At 42.7% G+C, this 18,612-nt stretch overlaps 1 protein-coding gene, 1 long non-coding RNA gene and 1 pseudogene across 16 annotated transcripts in view; 2 read left to right on the top strand and 1 right to left on the bottom strand.

The window, feature by feature from the left end:
- CELF2 (CUGBP Elav-like family member 2) overlaps positions 1-18,612 on the bottom strand; it is an 854,489-nt gene that overhangs the window by 9,795 nt on the left and 826,082 nt on the right. For 10 of the 15 annotated variants that reach the window (XM_021670614.2, XM_064369076.1, XM_064369077.1 and 7 more), the window contains 3 exons: positions 12,757-12,876; positions 5,449-5,646; positions 662-805 (listed from right to left, as the gene is read on the bottom strand). In XM_021670614.2, the coding sequence (XP_021526289.1) occupies positions 662-805; positions 5,449-5,646; positions 12,757-12,876 (462 nt within the window). Of the gene's footprint in view, positions 1-661; positions 806-5,448; positions 5,647-12,744; positions 12,877-18,612 lie in introns of all 15 variants that reach the window. The other 5 variants (XM_012443343.3, XM_012443344.3, XM_064369074.1 and 2 more) reach the window with 2 other exon arrangements.
- LOC135271584 (putative uncharacterized protein CELF2-AS1) lies at positions 6,917-8,005 on the top strand (annotated as a pseudogene).
- LOC135271585 (uncharacterized) lies at positions 11,119-13,274 on the top strand. Its single transcript, XR_010339711.1, has 2 exons — positions 11,119-11,265; positions 11,931-13,274. It is a non-coding gene; the product is annotated as an uncharacterized LOC135271585 (long non-coding RNA).

Genomic DNA, 18,612 nt, shown 5'->3' with positions numbered 1-18,612 from the left:
ATGCTATTGTCCCGGTGTGAAACATCAGTATGGGAAGTGAGCTTCCCTTACTCCCTAAGGGAGTGAAAACCACCACAGGAAGCAGAGTCCAGGCTGATTGAGGAAAGGGCACGTGGCAGCTCAGGTAACAGCTGCACGCTCCTGGACTCCATATTTATTTCCACAACCCCTGCCAGTCTCACACTCCCTCACTGTGGCCTTCAAATCCCATCATCATGCAGTGTGCTGTGTAACCGTGAGATCCGTCAACTGCTCATCCTGGGAACGTGGATGAGCGGTGTGTTGAGGCTGATGAGTGGGTTTCTGTCTGTGAAAGTGTCTGTCAAGGCCAATCAGCCCCTAATATGGTGTTGCCCATAACCATGGTGTCTGAAGTGTACTAAACCTGGAGGGGTAAGGAATTAGTGGGAAAGATGGGCTAAATTTGGTTAGACTCTGTAATAGTATAGTCTAGAACATTACCTAAGGCATAGGCATTGACATTAATTTCCCAGAGCTGCCTTTTGTTTGCCCAAATCTGCTTAAAAGGATCCAGAAAATGAGAGCCCCCCCACCACGCGGGGAAGGCCCTGTGCTGACTGAAATTGCCAGTCACGTTTTCCTTCCCATAACTCTTCACTTGGGAGCCCAATGCAATATTCTAGCTTAGTCTTATGCATACCAAAGCACTTGCTCAGATTGGTCTGTTTGTCAATGAAGACTTTAGCAGAGATAACATTTCCAAAAGGCATGAACATCTGCAGAATGTCCTGGTCTCCAAATTCCTGTGGAAGGTGGTAAATAAAGAGGTTTGCCCCCTCTGGACCTAAGGAGGAAAAGAAAAATATATCAGAGTAAGGTATTCCTTGAGTCTTAGTTTTCAAAGTCTCTTCTTAGAAAAACTGTAACAACAGGTAGGTGAAGCATTTTGCTTTCTCTCAATACAAAGAACAAACAGATGGGTAAGTGTAAAGTGCTGGAGTGACTTTTAAGAAAGCAATCATCCTTCAGATTTTCTTGATTTCCAAAGACACGCTGGCTACAAACGGCTTCCTTTTCACAGATAGTCTTCTGTGAGTCACTGGTACTATAGCCTCCTGGCATGCATTGCAGTCACCTCTTGGGTGGCCATATTTTCTCAGGAATAGACAGGCTCTGAGAAGAAAAAAGGGTGCTTTGTGCATTCTAAGCAAATTGTAAAAATTTAGAATAAAGTTGCCTAGTTGTCTAGTCAGTTTTGATTTGCCAAGTCTCTTAACACAGTCTAATAATCATTTTTATGAGAAATGACTGTCACTGAGTTGATGCAAGGAAAGAAGGTAGCCTGAGTCTCAGCAAATACCGAGGCAAGCCAGGCTCTGCCAGCCCACCCTCCTTTCCCAGCAAATAGAGGCAGCAAGGAAAAGATCTTGGCTCTGCTGGTTGCAGAGGTGTGTGCTCCTAAGCTCCCCTCACTTTCCCTCTCCTGACTCTCCCCCACCCATATGAGCACCATTTGAAAGTTAAAAGCAGCACAAAAGGGAAGAAATATGAGCCGAGGGAGATAAGGGCTGGCTGTTTCTTGGGCATTCCAGGCATGGAATCTTCCAAGGAGGGGCGCTCACAGAACTGCTGAGGCGACTTCTGCAGCACATCAGGAATCCTCAATGGGCCTCCACAGGAAAGGAACAGGCCTGCCTGCCGAACTGGACAACCCCAGGGGATAGCTACACTGGGGTCCCTAGATGTGGTAAGGGGGTCTGTGTGTGAGACGAAGAAAACTAAAATGGGGATAAAAAGAACTTTGTAAAAATGTCAAACCAAGCCTCTTCCCCTGCCTCCACAAGATAAATCACAAAAAAGTGTCCTAATGGTTAGGACTTTTCACAAAGAAAACTTCTTGAGGCAAACTGTGGAAGCCACAGAGGTGGAGTAGTTCTTTCTCATTTAAAAGTGGGTCTTTTTATATTGCTTCCAATTTCCTTGGACATATCCATATTACAGGCCATGAGAGGAAGTCTGTTTTAAAGGAACATGCTTGCAGGGAGGCCTTGGGTCCCCAGATATTTTCTGGTTTTAAAAGAATCAAAATTTAACATGAAAATATGCAAAACCCAAAACACTGGAAAGGGATGTTCTGAGTGCTGCTGTATGTGCATCCTTGGCGATATGTTTGCTGGTCAGATTTGCTGCCCCCAGCTTTCATGTTCCTGCTGCACAAAAGATCCAAATGCACAAATAATGGTTACTGCTGCACAAAAGATCCAAATGCACAAATGATGGGCCCCAATCTGAACTGTGAAGTACATCTCACCTCCTGAAGCTGGGGTGAAAATACAGTTTCAGTGCACATGACAGATGACTGGATAATCCTAGCTTTCTAGAACGTTGCTCGTACTGAATGTATCTTTGCCCAACAGAGACCAAGGAAACAGAGACCAGTAAACAAACACAAGTAGGTTTTGTCCTTTTGCTCCTGATACTCCCCCTAGAAAATGTCAGTAGCGTCTCTTGACACAGATCCCCCAATTTTTTCATTACAAAGAAACAGTTTGGTTTTGTATATGCCCCAAGTTTTTTCTTTTTTTTTTTTTTGAGATGATGGAGTTTCGCTCTTGTTACCCAGGCTGGAGTGCAATGGTGCAATCTCGGCTCACCACAACCTCCGCCTCCTGGGTTCAGGCAATTCTCCTGCCTCAGCCTCCTGAGTAGCTGGGATTACAGGCATGCGCCACCATGCCCAGCTAATTTTTTGTATTTTTAGTAGAGACGGGGTTTCACCATGTTGACCAGGATGGTCTCGATCTCTTGACCTCGTGATCCACCTGCCTTGGCCTCCCAAAGTGCTGGGATTACAGGCTTAGCCACCGTGCCCAGCCTATGCCCCAAGTTTTTAATACTAAAGTGAGAACAAATATTTCATATGGAAAACATCCCTTGTATGCAACTAAGGTGGCTGAGATGAAGAGGAAAAAACAAAACATTAAAAAAAATGAGATTCTACCTGTGTGTCATCTCTCTTCCTCTAGAAGTGGGACACACCTGTTCACAAGTCACCCCTTCATCAGATTTCTCCTGGTGCATGTTACCGTCACTTGATAGATTCTCTGTTACACTCAGTACTGGTCCTGGCTGTTGGGGTGTTCATATTTTCTCTCTCTCATAGGGCACTTGATGTGGCTTAAAGCACTGGGGATGTTTGTAGGAGCAAAGCTGTATGAGGTCACCAGTGTCCCCCTTCCTCATGGGACTTGCCTCCTGCAGGTAGTGGGGAGATGTGGGCCATCAGAGGCTCACTTCCTGTCTGGGGAAAAACACTCCAGGGCATGTGACTAAATCCATCACACTGACTTCCAGGTCTTGTGACCTCGGACAGAACTGTGGAGCAGAAAATCTAAACATCTATTTAGTACTGGAATTCATTGTTAGTTTTTCCTCTGCCTGGCATCATTTACTTTTAAAATTACATTTTAAATATTATGAAGATGTTTTAAATTTCTTGAGCACATATTAACTGAGCGAGAAGGGAATCAGAAGAGAAGGATGAGAAGGTGGGAGATGATTAAAGAAATGCTGAACAAACAAAAAACCTGAAACCATGCTACTGAAAACCCACACCCTTAAATCCAGAGCTGACAATGGTTATTTTGGCCGATTTTATCTTAATCTCAGAAGGGAAATTACTGCACTAAACAATCCCTAAAACTCAACATGAGGAAGTTGAGGGCAGTGAGCTCAGGTGAAGCAACTCAAAACATGCTGCTTCAGGGCCCAGACTTTATCCCAAACAGCGATAGAGTTTACTGGAAGGCCCTGCTCTAATGGAGAATTGACCACCATTCTCTGAAACCATGGGGGCAACTGGCCTTCTGGCCTCTGCGTGAGGGTATCATCATCCTACAGGATCCTGCTCTCTGCCCTCAACGACAGCACGATACTCAGACCACAGACAAAAGGAACACCCACAGGCCTTTCTTTGGGAAGACAGGTGATGATGTTTATGATGTAGAGTCTCTTTCACAGGCCTGGGGGAACCACAGTTGTCTGAATACCTGTGCATGTTTCAAAAGCCTACAATAGCCACAGCTAAGAGTAAAGAGAAAGCTGAAATAATGAAAAGTAACTTAGCCTTTCATATACTTTTCATTTTAAAAGTGATCTCCATGTTATTTTTACAAAGAAAAAAATCTTTCCCTTCCTCCAAAAAAACACATGAATATCTGTTAAGCTGTGTTCTCTCAAAACCCACAACTTAAGTTTTAAGTCAGAATATTCAGATAAAAGCAGTTTACAACTATGGGGAGGGTAAAAGAGAAGGGAAAGAAACTTCAAAAAATCTCCTTTAGTACTTCTCTATTCTAGCTTTTTTTATCCTGTATCTAAACAAGTCAGAAGAAAATAAGTATCATTCAGCAGATTTTGCTCTAAAGGAGCTTCAAAATTAAGGAAGAATCAAAAGGAAGAATGACCAATGATCCTTATTTGGACTTACGAACCATTTCATAATTAGCTTTAATTTATTCTTAGCATTAAATTCCTGGAGTTTATTTTGCTTTACTGGCAGAGAAGCAAGGTAATCAATCACTTACTTGCTTTCTCTGAAGACCCCCCACTTAAAGACCAAGTCAATCCTAACCATGGATTTTGGCATTCACCTGGAAACCATTGCCTACTGAGAGCCAGCCACATAATCATGGGGTGTGTGGACTCGAAAACCCTGGCAAACACAGGACAGTGTTTCACCTACCGAAGACTGTGGCCATCCATCCCCTTCCACTAACAAGGAGTTTCTGTGTAGAGGAAAGTTGATGGTCTGTGCTGACTTGGGAGAGGGAGGTCCCTGGGAATTTTCTGTAGGCAGCAACTATTAGGTCATTTATGGGAAATTAATAGTTTAAAGAACTTAATTATGGGAGGGGGGTGAGCAGTCAGAGGATATTTGGGGATTGTAAGAAAGGTGATCAACGTTCCTGGACTTAGAGCTGCAGAGATGCCATAACCCTTCAGAAGATGTAACTGGGGAAAAATTTAAAACCATTTATCTGTAAAGTCAGACTGGTATATAAATACACAATGGACAAGAATGTCATCTAAACAAGATGGATAAGAATTAAATTAGAAGGTAGCTATAAGACCAAAGGAGAAAGACTGAAATCAATAGTCAGGTTTTTGCTTTTGTTTGAGGGAGAGGGGTCTGTGTTCCCTGATGGGAGTGCAGTGGCTGTTCACAGGCATGACCATGGCTCACTGTACCTGCAGCTCCTGGGCTTAAGTGATCCTCCCACCTCAACCTCCCAAGTAACTGGGACTGCAGGTACATGCTACCACATACAGCTTTCAGGTTTTTTTAAAAAAATATGAATAATAGAACAACTGCTTTCTGTTATGACATGGCTTCAATTTGATACCTGCTAACCGTACTCTAGAGGCCAGTACTGCCTGTCGGGCTGGGCCCTGCAGCCCCTACCCGGAGCCAAGGGTGGCACCTACCTTCCTTCTGGCTGCCTGCAGCACTCTGCTGCTGCAGCAGGCTCTGGCTGTACAGAGTGGGCAGCGCGGCGGCTGCGTACTGCTGAATTCCTGAGTAGGCCTGGGTGAGGGCGTCCATGGTGCCAGCCGTGCCATTCGTCAAGCCTGTGGCGCCAAGTCCTCCATTCAGAGCCGCCATACCTGAGAGCATTTGAGCAACTTTACAAAAAACCCAACAATAGAGAAGAGAAACAGCACTTATTCATTAGTGCTTTCCAAAGGAAGTTAGAGAATCATTTGACACAAGTACAACAGCAAGTACATGCAGCTAGCACACAATTACATCGACAGGAAATTAAAAACGAAACCATGAAGAAAAAAATGATGATAATGGGGAAGAGTGACCTAAGCCATGAGAACCCTGACTCTCTAGGCCAGTGATCCAAATGCACTGTGGCACCAGTTAGATGAGACAGCTAAATGCCATGCAGCGTGCTACTGGCAAGTACCATTGTTATCTTTTGGAAATAAAAGCCTTTTGCTTCTCGGAGCCTAGAAGCATGTAAAACACCTGAGGAGCAGAGGCCTGTAACATCTGTACACTGAAATCCATGTACTGGGCTCTTTGAGGAGCTATGGGATGGCTTGCAGGGCTGAGGAGGAAAGGGTGAAATAAAACTTTTTTCCCTTAAGCTGCGTGTGAGGAAATCACAGAGAGGACAAGTTCTGCAATCTTGGACCCAGTGGACCCAGTTCTGGGAGTTCTAGTGTGGAAAAATTGGCTTTCTCCACCACTAGATAATGATGTCAGGAACTAGGACCTTAGGAATAAGTAGCCTGGGTGATGAAGAACTGAGGCACAGGAAGAAATATGGGCCCTTCCCACAGTCGCAGAGCTGAAGCTACTCATTCAGAATCAGAGTGGTGCTGTTTTCAGCAGCAAATAGTTACTCTGTGCACACACACACACACACCTGAGTGGCAACTGGGGTTTCAGCCACTGAAAGAGCTCCGTGTCATGTTTTCCAGTCAGCCAGAGACAGAGCCATGCCTATGGGCTGGATCTTGGCTATCACTTGATGGGAACAGCATGGTGGCCAGTAGACTCAAGTTTCTCCCCTTCTTTCCTGGCTGCTCTTTGGCTCTACTGGGGTTGCTGACTGTCACATTTTCCTTGAATACTGACTCAAAGCAAGCAACACTTCATAGAGTGCTAACTTCCATAAAAACTCAGGAAATGCTACAGGTGACAGCACAATGACCTCTAGATCCCTTTATGATCACAATTTTTAAAGAAAAGATCTGTTTCTGAGAAGATCTTACAATTGAAGATATGAAAACAGCAAGGATGACTAACTGAAAAACAGGAAAGAAGTCTAATGAGAACGGAGGACAGTGAAGGTAGGCTGCCTGGAAACACCAGGGAATCCAGCAGCCGACTGACCTCCACATGCCCAGCCGCACTATTGCCCTAACAGAGCACGGGGGAATGTTCTGTTCACTCCACTTGTGCTTCCATTTGGCCAACTTCGCCTCTTCAGTTAAAAAGGACATGTGTAAGATATGAATTGGGCCATGGCTTACCAGTGGAGGACTGTCATTGTGCCTCAGCTAGGGCATTCCTGTGCTTCTCAGAACAGACACCAAGCAGGGGGCGGCGAGGAGTGTGTGAATGGCGTGAGGAAGGAGTGACAGCCTCCTGAGTGCAGGCTCAGCTAAGAGGTGTTGCAGGCGCAGCCCTGCTGGGTCTGCTTTCGTTTCTTACTATGAAGGGGTCTATTCTCTCTTTTTGTGTCATGTAAGTAAGTGCTGTCCAAAAAGCATCGATGCAGATTGTTCTAATTGCTCTAAATGATCCCTCAGACACCAGCAAATCAGAGTCACCTTCCTGCTACCGTGGCCACCAGGGGCTGGGGAGTCATTTTTCTCTTCCTTCAGTGGTCTTATTTCATCCTCACCTCCCAGTATTTTTGTGATGCAAAGAAACGTCTGTGTTTTCTGTGACAGGTGAGAGGAATATGTATAATAACTTGGGAAGGTCTGGGCACCGCTGATCAATTCTGTTGATCTCACTTTGACCAGGATGTCAACAGGGCTGTGGATTACAGATGATCAAGCTCTGGGCACAGCACTCAGGAAATGTAGATGCCTGTGCAGAGGCAATGCTGGCAGGAGGGGAGCGGCGACTTGCCACTCTGCTTGGATCCCAGGGCATGAGGTTCTTCTTGCTGTGCCTCGATGCCAGATGAGCATGGGGTGAAGAGGGCAGCTCTGCTCTGATGGATGCCTCCAAGTTCCCACGGAGGGGTGGGGAGCAGCGCATCACCATGAAGCCTTGTCTACTGAGGGTCAGAGTCTTCAGGCCCTGCCACGTGAGACCCACAGGGGCACCTTCCTGCGATATGCAGCCTCCACGACTCGGCTTCTCCAGAGTGCCAGATACATAGGTGGCATTTCATGGCAGTGGCCGCTGGGCCCCAACTCCTTTTTCTGCACACAGCCGTTTTTTAATTGTCCATGTCAGGAAAACTACCTTCCTACTTTGAACTTTTTCCCCTTTTTGCCAAGAATGTTTTTCTCTTACAACACAGAAGCATAATGAACTTCCTGCTCTTGAAATACTGGATGGATGTTTCAGAGGGTATTGTGAGGCTTGCAGTCCAGTGACATTCCAGCCACACCTTCTGCTCCTGGGTACACTTCACAGAGGCTGGCTGTGTCTCTGGACTACACCTCAGAGGTCATCTGCTTTCTGGAAGGGTCGTGCTTACCTCTGCTGGTGCTGTGCATGTAGGAGACAGCTGTGACTGGCCCTGTTTGCCTGGGGAACGGGGGAGGTGGCAGAGGTGGCACCATGAGCAAGGGATGCAGAGGCACAAGGGGCCTGTGCCGGGGACAAAGGGAGGGTCTGGCCTCTCCAGCCCAGGGCTCGCCACCTCCATGATATAAATATCCTTGTGAACAAAAAAGTTCTAACAAGTACCAGCACATGGAGAATATTTTAAACCACAACTAAGAACTTCTGGGAGGGTGGTTCCTAGGTCCAGGGCAGAAAAGCAGCTGAACACATGGTAGGATTTGAAGAACCATCAGAGGCAGCCTTCCACTTCTGAGAACAGTTCCTGTGAATTACCTGATATGCTCTAGATGAAATAATTCTATCACAGACAGTGTTTGTCAACCCGGCTGCAGCTACCTGATTAGCTCTAAAAGCTCTGGATAACAGAAGCAGAGCTGTAAAGAAAGTTAAGTTAAATAAAATGGTTCCACTTCAAAGAATAGGGCTTTTCCTTGAAATGGCCACATGGATCGACCATTTCCTCTCATTTACTGTCATCTCCATTCCTGCGCATGCTATGTAGATGAGGAAGGCTGGAAGCAAGTGACAGGTGTGGCAGTGCACAGCGGGGAGGCCTGTGCACCTGGCCCATCAGGAGGCTGGGATGCAATGTGACTACTGAGTGCCTTCTGCTTAATTACTCTCCAGAGGCCCTCAACTTTCAATAGAGACCCAGGAGCTCGGAGATGACTGAATCTGTTAACATGACACTGAAGGACTAACCCAGAAACATGAGCGTGACTATTTTTTTGCACAGCTGGGGTGGGGGGGGCGGAAAATGAAGGAGATGACACTGAAAAGTACAATCACAAGCCAAGTGCCATAAGCAGATCACATTTACTGCAAGCTGCCCTGCTAGGTTTTATCCCAAATCAGAAAGAAAAAGGAAGAATATTCTCACAGATTTCTAACCACCTCACTGGTCTAAGTTTTCCTTTATACAGATGAGAGATTATCCTTCTAAGCTGTAAACTGATAAATAAGAAGTATAAAATGTCTACAACTAGGGTAGATGAAGATCACTACACTGGGTGTCCCTTATATACCTGCCTCTGTTATTATGGGCACAAATGTGTGTGGGGCTGTGTATAACTTTATGTATATTAGGAATACAGACTAAAACAGTAATTTCACAATGTAAATAGTGCCAAGCCACAAAAATATTCCCAGAGCATCTTCTCTTTTCTGTACTTCACAGAAAATATTTCCATAGACACTTTTCAGCAGGAATCTACAGCTGGTTTTCTTAAAACAACCATAATTTTCGTACTATATGGTAAGCCATTTGGAAGCCATTTGACCTACGCAATAAAACAAGGAAAATAAAGATGTCACTTGGCATACACTGAAACACAAAAACAGAGACAGACTCTTGGGTCGAAAAAGTATGTTCTTCACCTTAGTTCAGGTATTATTATACAAAACATGCTCAAGGAACCCTGACAAAATCCAGAGGTGAACACTGATGGTGATTCACATGTGCTCCTTCTTTTGATGTTGATGATTCTTACATTTTTAGGGTGCTTTACTGTTTTGTAGCCCTTTCCTTCATTAATGTATAAGGGAATAAAAAGGATATCAAACTCAGTTTAATTTAGCTACTTGTCTACTGACCAAAAACTTACTTTTTTTGGGAGAGGTGTTAGGGCCTCGGGCAGGAAAGAAAGTAAAACATAGGCTCTAGTGAGCCATCAACCTGCTTTCTTGCTGACTGCTGTGTTGGTGGGCAAGAGGTGGCTCTATTCAGAAAACCTGAATACTCTCCAGATGGAAACAAATAATGGCTGCTGAGATGGGATTAACAGCAGTGCTATGGAATCCTCAGTCAACTATTAGAGAAGCTGACTCTGTCCAGATAACCACTGCTTGAAAACTTTCTTTGGGAATTATCCAGTGGAACTGGTAGTATAATCATCTTTGTTGAGAAGGAATGGTCTTTGTTGAGAAGAAATGTTCTCAAAGAGGATACTCTATCTTGTAAGGTTTGCTCTTGATATTTAGAAACAAGCAGCAAATATTAGCTCCAGGTCAATGCTGAGATCATAAAACAGCTCGGCGTTAGTAACCCTTTCCAATCACAAGGAATGGATTTTCATTTGTGCCTGGTTTTGGGTTTAATTAAACATTTTCTTGGTTCATACTATCTAGTAGGCGTTACTTGAAACCAGAAATGTTCTTCATTTTCTATAAACTATACAGACTTATATGAACCCAATGGCAAAGAATTTCAAAAAGCAAAATAATTTAAACCTGTTGTCCTTGCCAGAAGCAAAATGTATGTCACACAAGACCCCACATAAGAACTACTCATGGTTTCCCTGCCATTCAGCATAGCCCCACTCTAGTCCCTGACGAGTAAGATGGGAAAATCTCAGCAATGCAGAGCAGAGCAGCGTGGACAGGGCAGGACACAGACGAGAGGACACACACACACCAGTCATGAGCACGTGCTGAGGAGGACAACCATTCCCACTGGCCTGTTACTCTTCAGACCAAGGACAGGCAGGCGGTCAAATCAAAGTCCTTGTTTTAGGGGAACTAGGTCCTGGGGCAAGAGAAGCAGCATGAGGGGATGTGTGCGAGCACAGACGTCCTCGACCTAGGTGAAGGACATGGTCAGAGCGAGGAGCTGTACCAGAAACAGGGGTCAAGGCAGTGAGGTTCCTACTTGGCTGCTGGAAAAGTCAAAGCTGGAAGTGGTTCTAATAAATGAAACATTGTGGCTGCCGCAGGGCTACCATTCCACACTAATCACAAGCCATCCCATTTGGGAGGTATGGTCAGCTAAAACTTGGTCCATGTTTTTGTTTTTCCCAGAGCTTCTGAATAAATGGATGTACTACAACCTGAAAATGTCCTACTTCTTTTTTCTTTTGAGATGGAGTTTCACTCTGTCGCCAGGCTGGAGTGCAGTGGTGCAATCTTAGTTCACTGCAGCCTCTACCTCCCGGGTTCAAGCGATTCTCCTGCCTCAGCCTTCCGAGTAGCTGGGACTACAGGTGTGTACTACTACCTTTTATATTTTTAGTAGAGACAGGGTTTCACCATGTTGAGCAGGATGGTCTCAATCTCTTGACCACATGATCTGCCCACCTCAGCCTCTCAAAGTGCTGGGACTACAGGTGTGAGCCACCATGCCTGGCCAACATCCTACTTCTAAACATGATTTATCAGGATTATAAAAGTTAATTTTTATTTGGATAAATTTTAGGTTCATTTTTCTACCAAGTCCATTGCAAGGTATTCTGAGCTTGTATAGTATGAAATTACTGGGATTAATTTGATTTTAAAAATAATATTGCCTGATAACTCTTATATTGCCTGATCACCCTTATATTAATTTGCTTTTAAAAATTATATTGTCTGATCACCCAAAAATAGTCCACTTATTGAACCATGGTTTAAAATAGGGCAACAACTGTCAAGGACTCATTTATTAAAAATGAGAATGGGCAGGTGCTGGGCTGCCTGGGGTGGGCTCCTGTATCAGCAGCTCTGTTGGCTGTCATGGATCTTCTGGGCTTGGCTACTCTCGGGCAACCAGGGGGTCCGAAACGGAGGGACAGGGAAATTACGTGTCCCCTCTGTGGGCTGAGGATCAGTTTCCCCAGTGTAGGAACCCACACCAAGCATGAACCTAAAACATGACTTATCCTCTGGGCAGCACACTGTTCCCCTCATCAACCGAGAATGACAGGAGCAGGTGGGCTGCAGAGAACAGAATCTGGAGTTCGTCGGTGAGTCCATCTGTATGTCTCGGAACCAAGTACAATTTTGTGAGTGATTTGCCTCCAGCCTATTTCAGCCTGCCACAGCTAAATGATGTCCCTTTGGATGGTCGCTGATGTAGAGTGACCAATGCCTGTGGTGCTTAATAAAGATTCTGATCATGTCACTTCCGGCAGTGGCTCCTCTCCCCTCAGTTTCATTTCCTTCTTTCCAAGGCCTCATTTTGTCCCCTATTTAATTGTCATGAATCTTTGGTCTTTGGACTTTGGAGCTGGAGGGAACCTTTAAGAATCATCTGATCTAGAACTTTCCATTCTCAAATGGAGACTCTCAAGCCTACAGAGGGAGCAGCATCTGCCTGAGTTCCCACAGCTGCCTGGCAGCAGAGCTGGGTTCAGGTTTCCAGCCTTCCAGTCCATGAACTTCCCATTATAACACCTTGCCTCACAGAACAGAACTGACCAAAATCAAACCAAACTCCTGGAAACCTGAAAATAGCTGCCAGCCATAGAACCCCATGGATGAGCACATGTGCTGTGCTACACACTGAAAAGAATATGGGGGTGGAGAGTGGTCAGGGAATTTTTGAGGCAAATTGAGTGTAGACAGCTTCTGCCTATCAAAGCATGCGCTCCTCCATCCCAAGTTTTAGTTCTCCCCTGGCATATCCTTTTTTGGGTCATTTCTGGCTGACCACTTTCTGTGGAGAATTTGGGGGAAGGCTGTCCACCAGAGCAGCGAATACTCACTGTTGATGGTACCTGCTAGTGCATTAATATTATTCAGTCCAACAGTGGCCCCAGCCAGTCCTTGCAGAGTCCCGAGAGAGGTCAAGGAGTTCATGGCTGCACCAGCAGTGGAGTTGGGGGTCGAAGCAGCCACTGAAAAACAAAAGGAAGAGAGGAAAGTGGGGAGAGAAACACAAGGTGAGTGAGAGCCAAGAGGACTAGAAATCCTTCTGTCACCATCTCAGTGGACGGAGCTGAGGAGCTGTGCTTGTGGCTTTCGTGTGAAGGACATATGGGACTGTACTTGTGACAATTTTGATAGATTTGGTGATTAAAAACATCATCATAGCGTGGTTTTGCCAGTACAACAAAAACACACACTCATTGCTGGGTGGTGGGGAAAAATCTGTGAATGGGAGGCCTGTCCAGTCAGGTTTATACGTAACAAAGTTGGCAATAATTCTTTGGTGTCATTATTTGCTAATATCTTGCTTTTTTTTTTTAAGCCTATGTGTGTGAGTAAGATGGGCCTTTATTTTTCCTTCTTGTACTGTCTTTAGTTTTGCTATGAAGCTTTTGCTAGCCTCAAAATGACAAGGAAAGTGTTCCTAGTTTTCTGTACTCTGGAATAAACTGTGTAAGACTCAAATTAATTGTCATTTAAGTGTGTGGTAGAACTTGCTAGTAAAATGTTCTGGAATATGTCTTCATGGGAATATTTTGAAATACTGATTACATTTCCCTAATAAATGGGATGATTGATTGAACTTTTTTATTCTTGAATCAACTATATATTGGTATAAAGTTATTCATAATATCTTGAATAAACTTTTGCAATGAAAAACATTTAAACATAAGTCTCATTCATTTGATCTGGAAGTTCCTGGAAGAAGCATGTGAACATCTGCTGTAATTCCAACTCCTCCATGTAAATGTGTTTATTTTTGGAAATGACCCTATCTTCTGGTGAAATAAACCTTTTTGGGACAACGTTTTTGTTTCTAATTTTTCCTTGAAGTCTGTTTTGTATGATGTTTTGTGTAAAAAGCACCAGTTTTTTTGGGCTTTTACATTGGATATCTTTTGCCATCTTTTTACTTACCTGTTTATGTTTTACCTACATCTCTAATATACAGAAAGGTTTAAAAACAACACAGCCTGATAACTTAACGGTCTTTTAACAGCAGCATTTAGATTTTGTCCTATTTTCTTTCCTTTCCTTTCTTGCTGCCCTTGAGGTTTCTCTTTCAATTCCATTGCCCCCTCTACTACTTTGGAAGTAATGCATAGTATTTCTATTCTTTTGTATATGGCCATAAAAACTTTAAGTCATCCTTATCTTATGCAAATCAAAGTTACTTATCTTTGCTCTTTGCCAGAACAATTCAAGGATTTGAGAATACTTTAAGGCAGAAAAGCCCCCTCTGAACCCAGGTGTGGGATATTCATGCAGTCATGCATTTTAGTTGTAGCTTGGTTTTCATTTTTTTATTCAGCACATCATTATTATTCTTTATAGCATATATTTAGATTTGCCCACATATTTACCACTTTTGTTTGTTATTCTTTCTTCTTTCATCTGGGTTATTTATCCTTTAGTTTGAAGTTATATCAATACCACTTTATTTTGTGAGGGTCTGTTGGTGAAAAAGTCTTTCAGTTTTGGTTTGTGTGAAAATTATGTCTTTATCCTAGTTCATGCAGTATTTTTTTCCTGGACATTTGAGATTAACAGGTTCTTCTTAGCACATTTTACAGCCTTCTGACTTCCATTATTACTGTTGAGATGTCAGGTACCGAAGTGTTTGTATTTTTTGGAGAATGGTTTTTCTCTTGTTTTAAAGATCTTGTCTTTGGTGTTCTGCATTTATCACTGTGGTGCTTCCAAGTTTAGATTGATTTTTATTTTCCCTGCTTGGAATTCTTCTGGATCCCTCAATATGTGGATTTTTGTTTCTGCCTTTTATCAGTTCTCAAAGTTCTTGGTTATTAGCTGCTCTTATATTGACTTTCCCCCATTCTCTCCTTTCCACTAGGAATTTAGTTAGACCTAAGTTAGATCTATTTTGTGTCACTTAACCTGTCATGTTTTGTTCTTCAGTTGGGTGTCATCTCCAAAATCTGTGTTCCAGCTCACCTCATTCTCTTTCTATTGTATGTAATGTCCTGCTAAACTTACATATCCATATTTTATAATTTGATTATATTTTTTCATTTCTAGAATGTTATCCACGTGCATCATTTTTCATAATCACTTGCTTTTTCGTTTGTCAAATTCTTTTAATATATAAACATACTAACTTCATTTCTGTTGTATCCTAATAATTCTAGTATCTGAGGTCTTTGTAGATGTATATATATATGGTATCTAATAATGTCCCTGCTATTTCTTACTTTTGGTACTTGGTTGTCTTGTATATTTTGTGGTTTTTTTGGTTGTGAGCTTAACTATCTTTGAACTTTATTTCTAAGGGTAATTTGAGGCCTGGGTTGAAGATGGGTACTTTTAAGAAGGACTTACATTTGAATCTGCAAGGTGCTGGAGAAAACTACAAGCTGGGGATACTTTAACTTCATAGCCTAGGGTTTTTGACCATTCAAATAAAATCAAATTGGGTTGTAAACTCATGTGAGAGATGGTTAATTGTTAAGAATTCTCAGAGGGAAATTCCCCTGGCCCTACCTAACACTATGTTTTGAGATAGGCAGTTTTCCTTGTAGTTTTCTAAAGGGGAGTACTTCATATTCATCTTTACACTGAGTTAGCCTTTTGAAGTTTCAGACTTGCATGGGGAGGTTCTCCTATTAAATACCTCACAGGAGCCTTGGACTTTCTTGTATTCCTTATGGTTGGGAAAGCTTTGAGAACAGATACTTGAATTTACTTGGTTCACCAAATATCCTTAAGAGGAATGCCACCTTCAATATGTTACCTCTTCTCTGAGTTTCCTCTTTCACTTAATCATTGATTTATGAGTATTCTTTGCTAATTGACTAGTTACTGATATCATTAAAAATATTAAAAAAAAGAGGACGAGAGATCCAAGATGGCTGATCACTAGCAGCTCAGGCTCATAGCTCCCAGTGAAAGCGCAGAGAACAAGAGGACGCCACACTTTCAGACGAATATTTGTTGCTCACGGACCAAGAGATTCCCAGAGGAGGAGCCCCACGGGTCGCCAGAGTGACTCTAGTGGCCGGCACGGCGGTTTTGCTGGCGCCTCAGCGCGGCAGTTCTTGGTGCAGAGTCCGGAGATTCCCGGGCAAAAGCACCATCAATCTTAACACTGCTGTTTTGGCCGGCGCAGTGGATTGCTCAGATTTAGGCGCTGGGAATCAACAAGTTGGACGTCCGCTCAGAGACCTAGTTAGAAAGTCGGTAATTACAAAGATGACAGACGGATAAATATGTAATGAAGGGAAGAAACCAGCGTAAAAAGGCAGAGAATACTCAAAATCAGAATGCCTCTCCCTCTACAGGGGATCGCAATTCCTCATCAGTAATGGAACAAGGCTTAATGGAGAACGAGTGTGTTCCACTAACAGAAGCAGGTTTCAAAACGTGGGTGATAAGAAACTTCTGTGAATTAAAAGAACTTGTTCTAACCCAATGCAAAGAAACTAAGAACCTTGAAAAAAGGTTTGACGAAATGTTAACGAGAATGGACAATTTAGAGAGGAATATACGTGAATTGATGGAGCTGAAAAACACAACACAAGAACTTCATGAAGTATGCACAAGTTTAAACAGTCGAATTGATCAAGCAGAAGAAAGGATATCAGAAGTCGAGGACCAGCTCAGTGAAATGAAACGAGAAGACAAGATTGGAGAAAAAAGGATAAAAAGGAATGAGCAAAGTCTCCAGGAAATATGGGACTATGTGAAAAGACCTAATTTACGTTTGATAGGTGTACCTGAATGTGACGAAGAGAATGAATCCAAGTTGGAAAATACTCTTCAAGATATCATTCAGGAAAATTTCCCCAACCTGGCAAGGCAGGGTAATATTCAACTCCAGGTAATACAGAGAACACCACAAAGATATTCTTCAAGAAGACCAACCCCAAGGCACATAATTGCCAGATTTATTAGGGTTGAAATGAAGGAGAAAATACTAAGGGCAGCCAGAGAGAAAGGTCAGGTTACCCATAAAGGGAAACCTATCAGACTTACAGCAGATCTGTCAGCAGAAACCCTACAAGCCAGAAAAGAGTGGGGACCAATATTTAACATCCTTAAAGAAAAGAACTTTCAACCCAGAATTTCCTATCCAGCCAAACTAAGCTTTATGAGCGAAGGAAAAATTAAATCTTTTGCGAACAAACAAGTTCTTAGAGACTTCACCACCACCAGGCCTGCTTTACAAGAGCTTCTGAAAGAAGCACTATACATATAAAGGAACAACCAATATCAGCCTTTCCAAAAATATATCAAAAAGCAAAGAGCATTAACACAATGAAAAATCTACACCAACTAATGGGCAAAACAGCCAGCTAGCATCAAATGCCATTATTAAACTTATATATATTCTAATTGGATAAAAAGCCAAAACCCATCGGTATGCCGCATCCAGACCCATCTCACATGCAACGATACACAAAGACTCAAAGAGAAGGAGGAAGATTTACCAACCAAACAGAGAGTAAAAATAAACAAATAAACAAAAAACAGGAGATGCAATTCTCGCTCTGATAAAGTAGACTTTAAAGCAATAAAGATCAAAAGAGGCAAAGAAGGACATTACATAATGGCAAAAGGATCAATGTAACAAGAAGAGCTAATGATTCTATAGATCAACGAGACAGAAAATTAACAAGGACATCCAGGACTTGAACTCAGATGCAGAGCAAGTAAACTTAATAAACATTTATAGAACTCTCCACTTCAAATACACAAAACATACATTACCACCTCACACCTATTCCAAAAGTGACTACATAATTGGAAGTAAATCACTCCTCAGTAATCGCATAGCATTTTATAGGTTTAAATGAAATATTGGTAGGCTGCTTGTTTGTTATTTTCTTCCCTTATTCCTTCCTGTCTACATCATTAAGTATAATTATTGGTATAAAAGAAGTTTTCAATACCCATTACTAAACTGCATTCTAGCCTGGGCAAGAAAGCAATACTCCCATTCTTTCTCTCTCTTTCTCTTCCTTTTTCTTCCTCTTCTTCATTTTTTCTTTCTTTCTTCCACAAAAAAAAAAAAAAAAAAAAAAAAAAAAATTAAAAAAAGTTATTATACATTTTAGGATTTTTCCCAGTGGGAGTTTTGGAAAAACCTAGTCCACCTAACTGCCAGAAATAGAAGTCTCTCCTATGTGGGGTATTTCCCAGGAACTGTATGGGATGTCAATCTACATGTAATAGTCCTTTCCAGATTGCTGTGTCAGTAGGTAGTGTGTTAAAAACTATTCCTAGTACATGTTTGAATTCTAAACTAGCAATAAAGGCCCAAACATTTTCACACTATTTTAGGGAAGTACTTCTAAAAGGATATCCGTGGGCCCTCCTTCCAGTTAAACAACCACAACAGATAAAAATGATAAAAACCAACCGATTAAAGTCTCTGGAAATTGTCCTAAGGTATCTACATGAAGAAATATTTTTCTCAAGAAGATTTATCAAATCTCAGCATGAACAGCAAGCATCTGTGGCATGTGAGCTACAACCCACAACCTGCTCCCTTCTCTGGTACAAATACCCTCCTTTGAAGCTCAGCATAAAGGAAACTCTACCCTGTGTGGGTATGGCCAAGAAGATGGGGCTCCCTCTTCCCACAGCTCCAAATACACAGGATTATGGTTTCTCCCAGGGAGGAGGAGACCACCAACACTGACAATTCACAGCTCCCACCCCTGCCAACTCTGTGGCAGAAGCTCTAT

Source organism: Aotus nancymaae, unplaced genomic scaffold, assembly GCF_030222135.1.
Source record: "Aotus nancymaae isolate 86718 unplaced genomic scaffold, 86718_ANA_hifiasm-v0.15.2.pri h1tg000083l, whole genome shotgun sequence".
Lineage (NCBI taxonomy): Eukaryota > Metazoa > Chordata > Mammalia > Primates > Aotidae > Aotus > Aotus nancymaae.
This window is presented reverse-complemented; position numbering and strand designations above follow the sequence as displayed.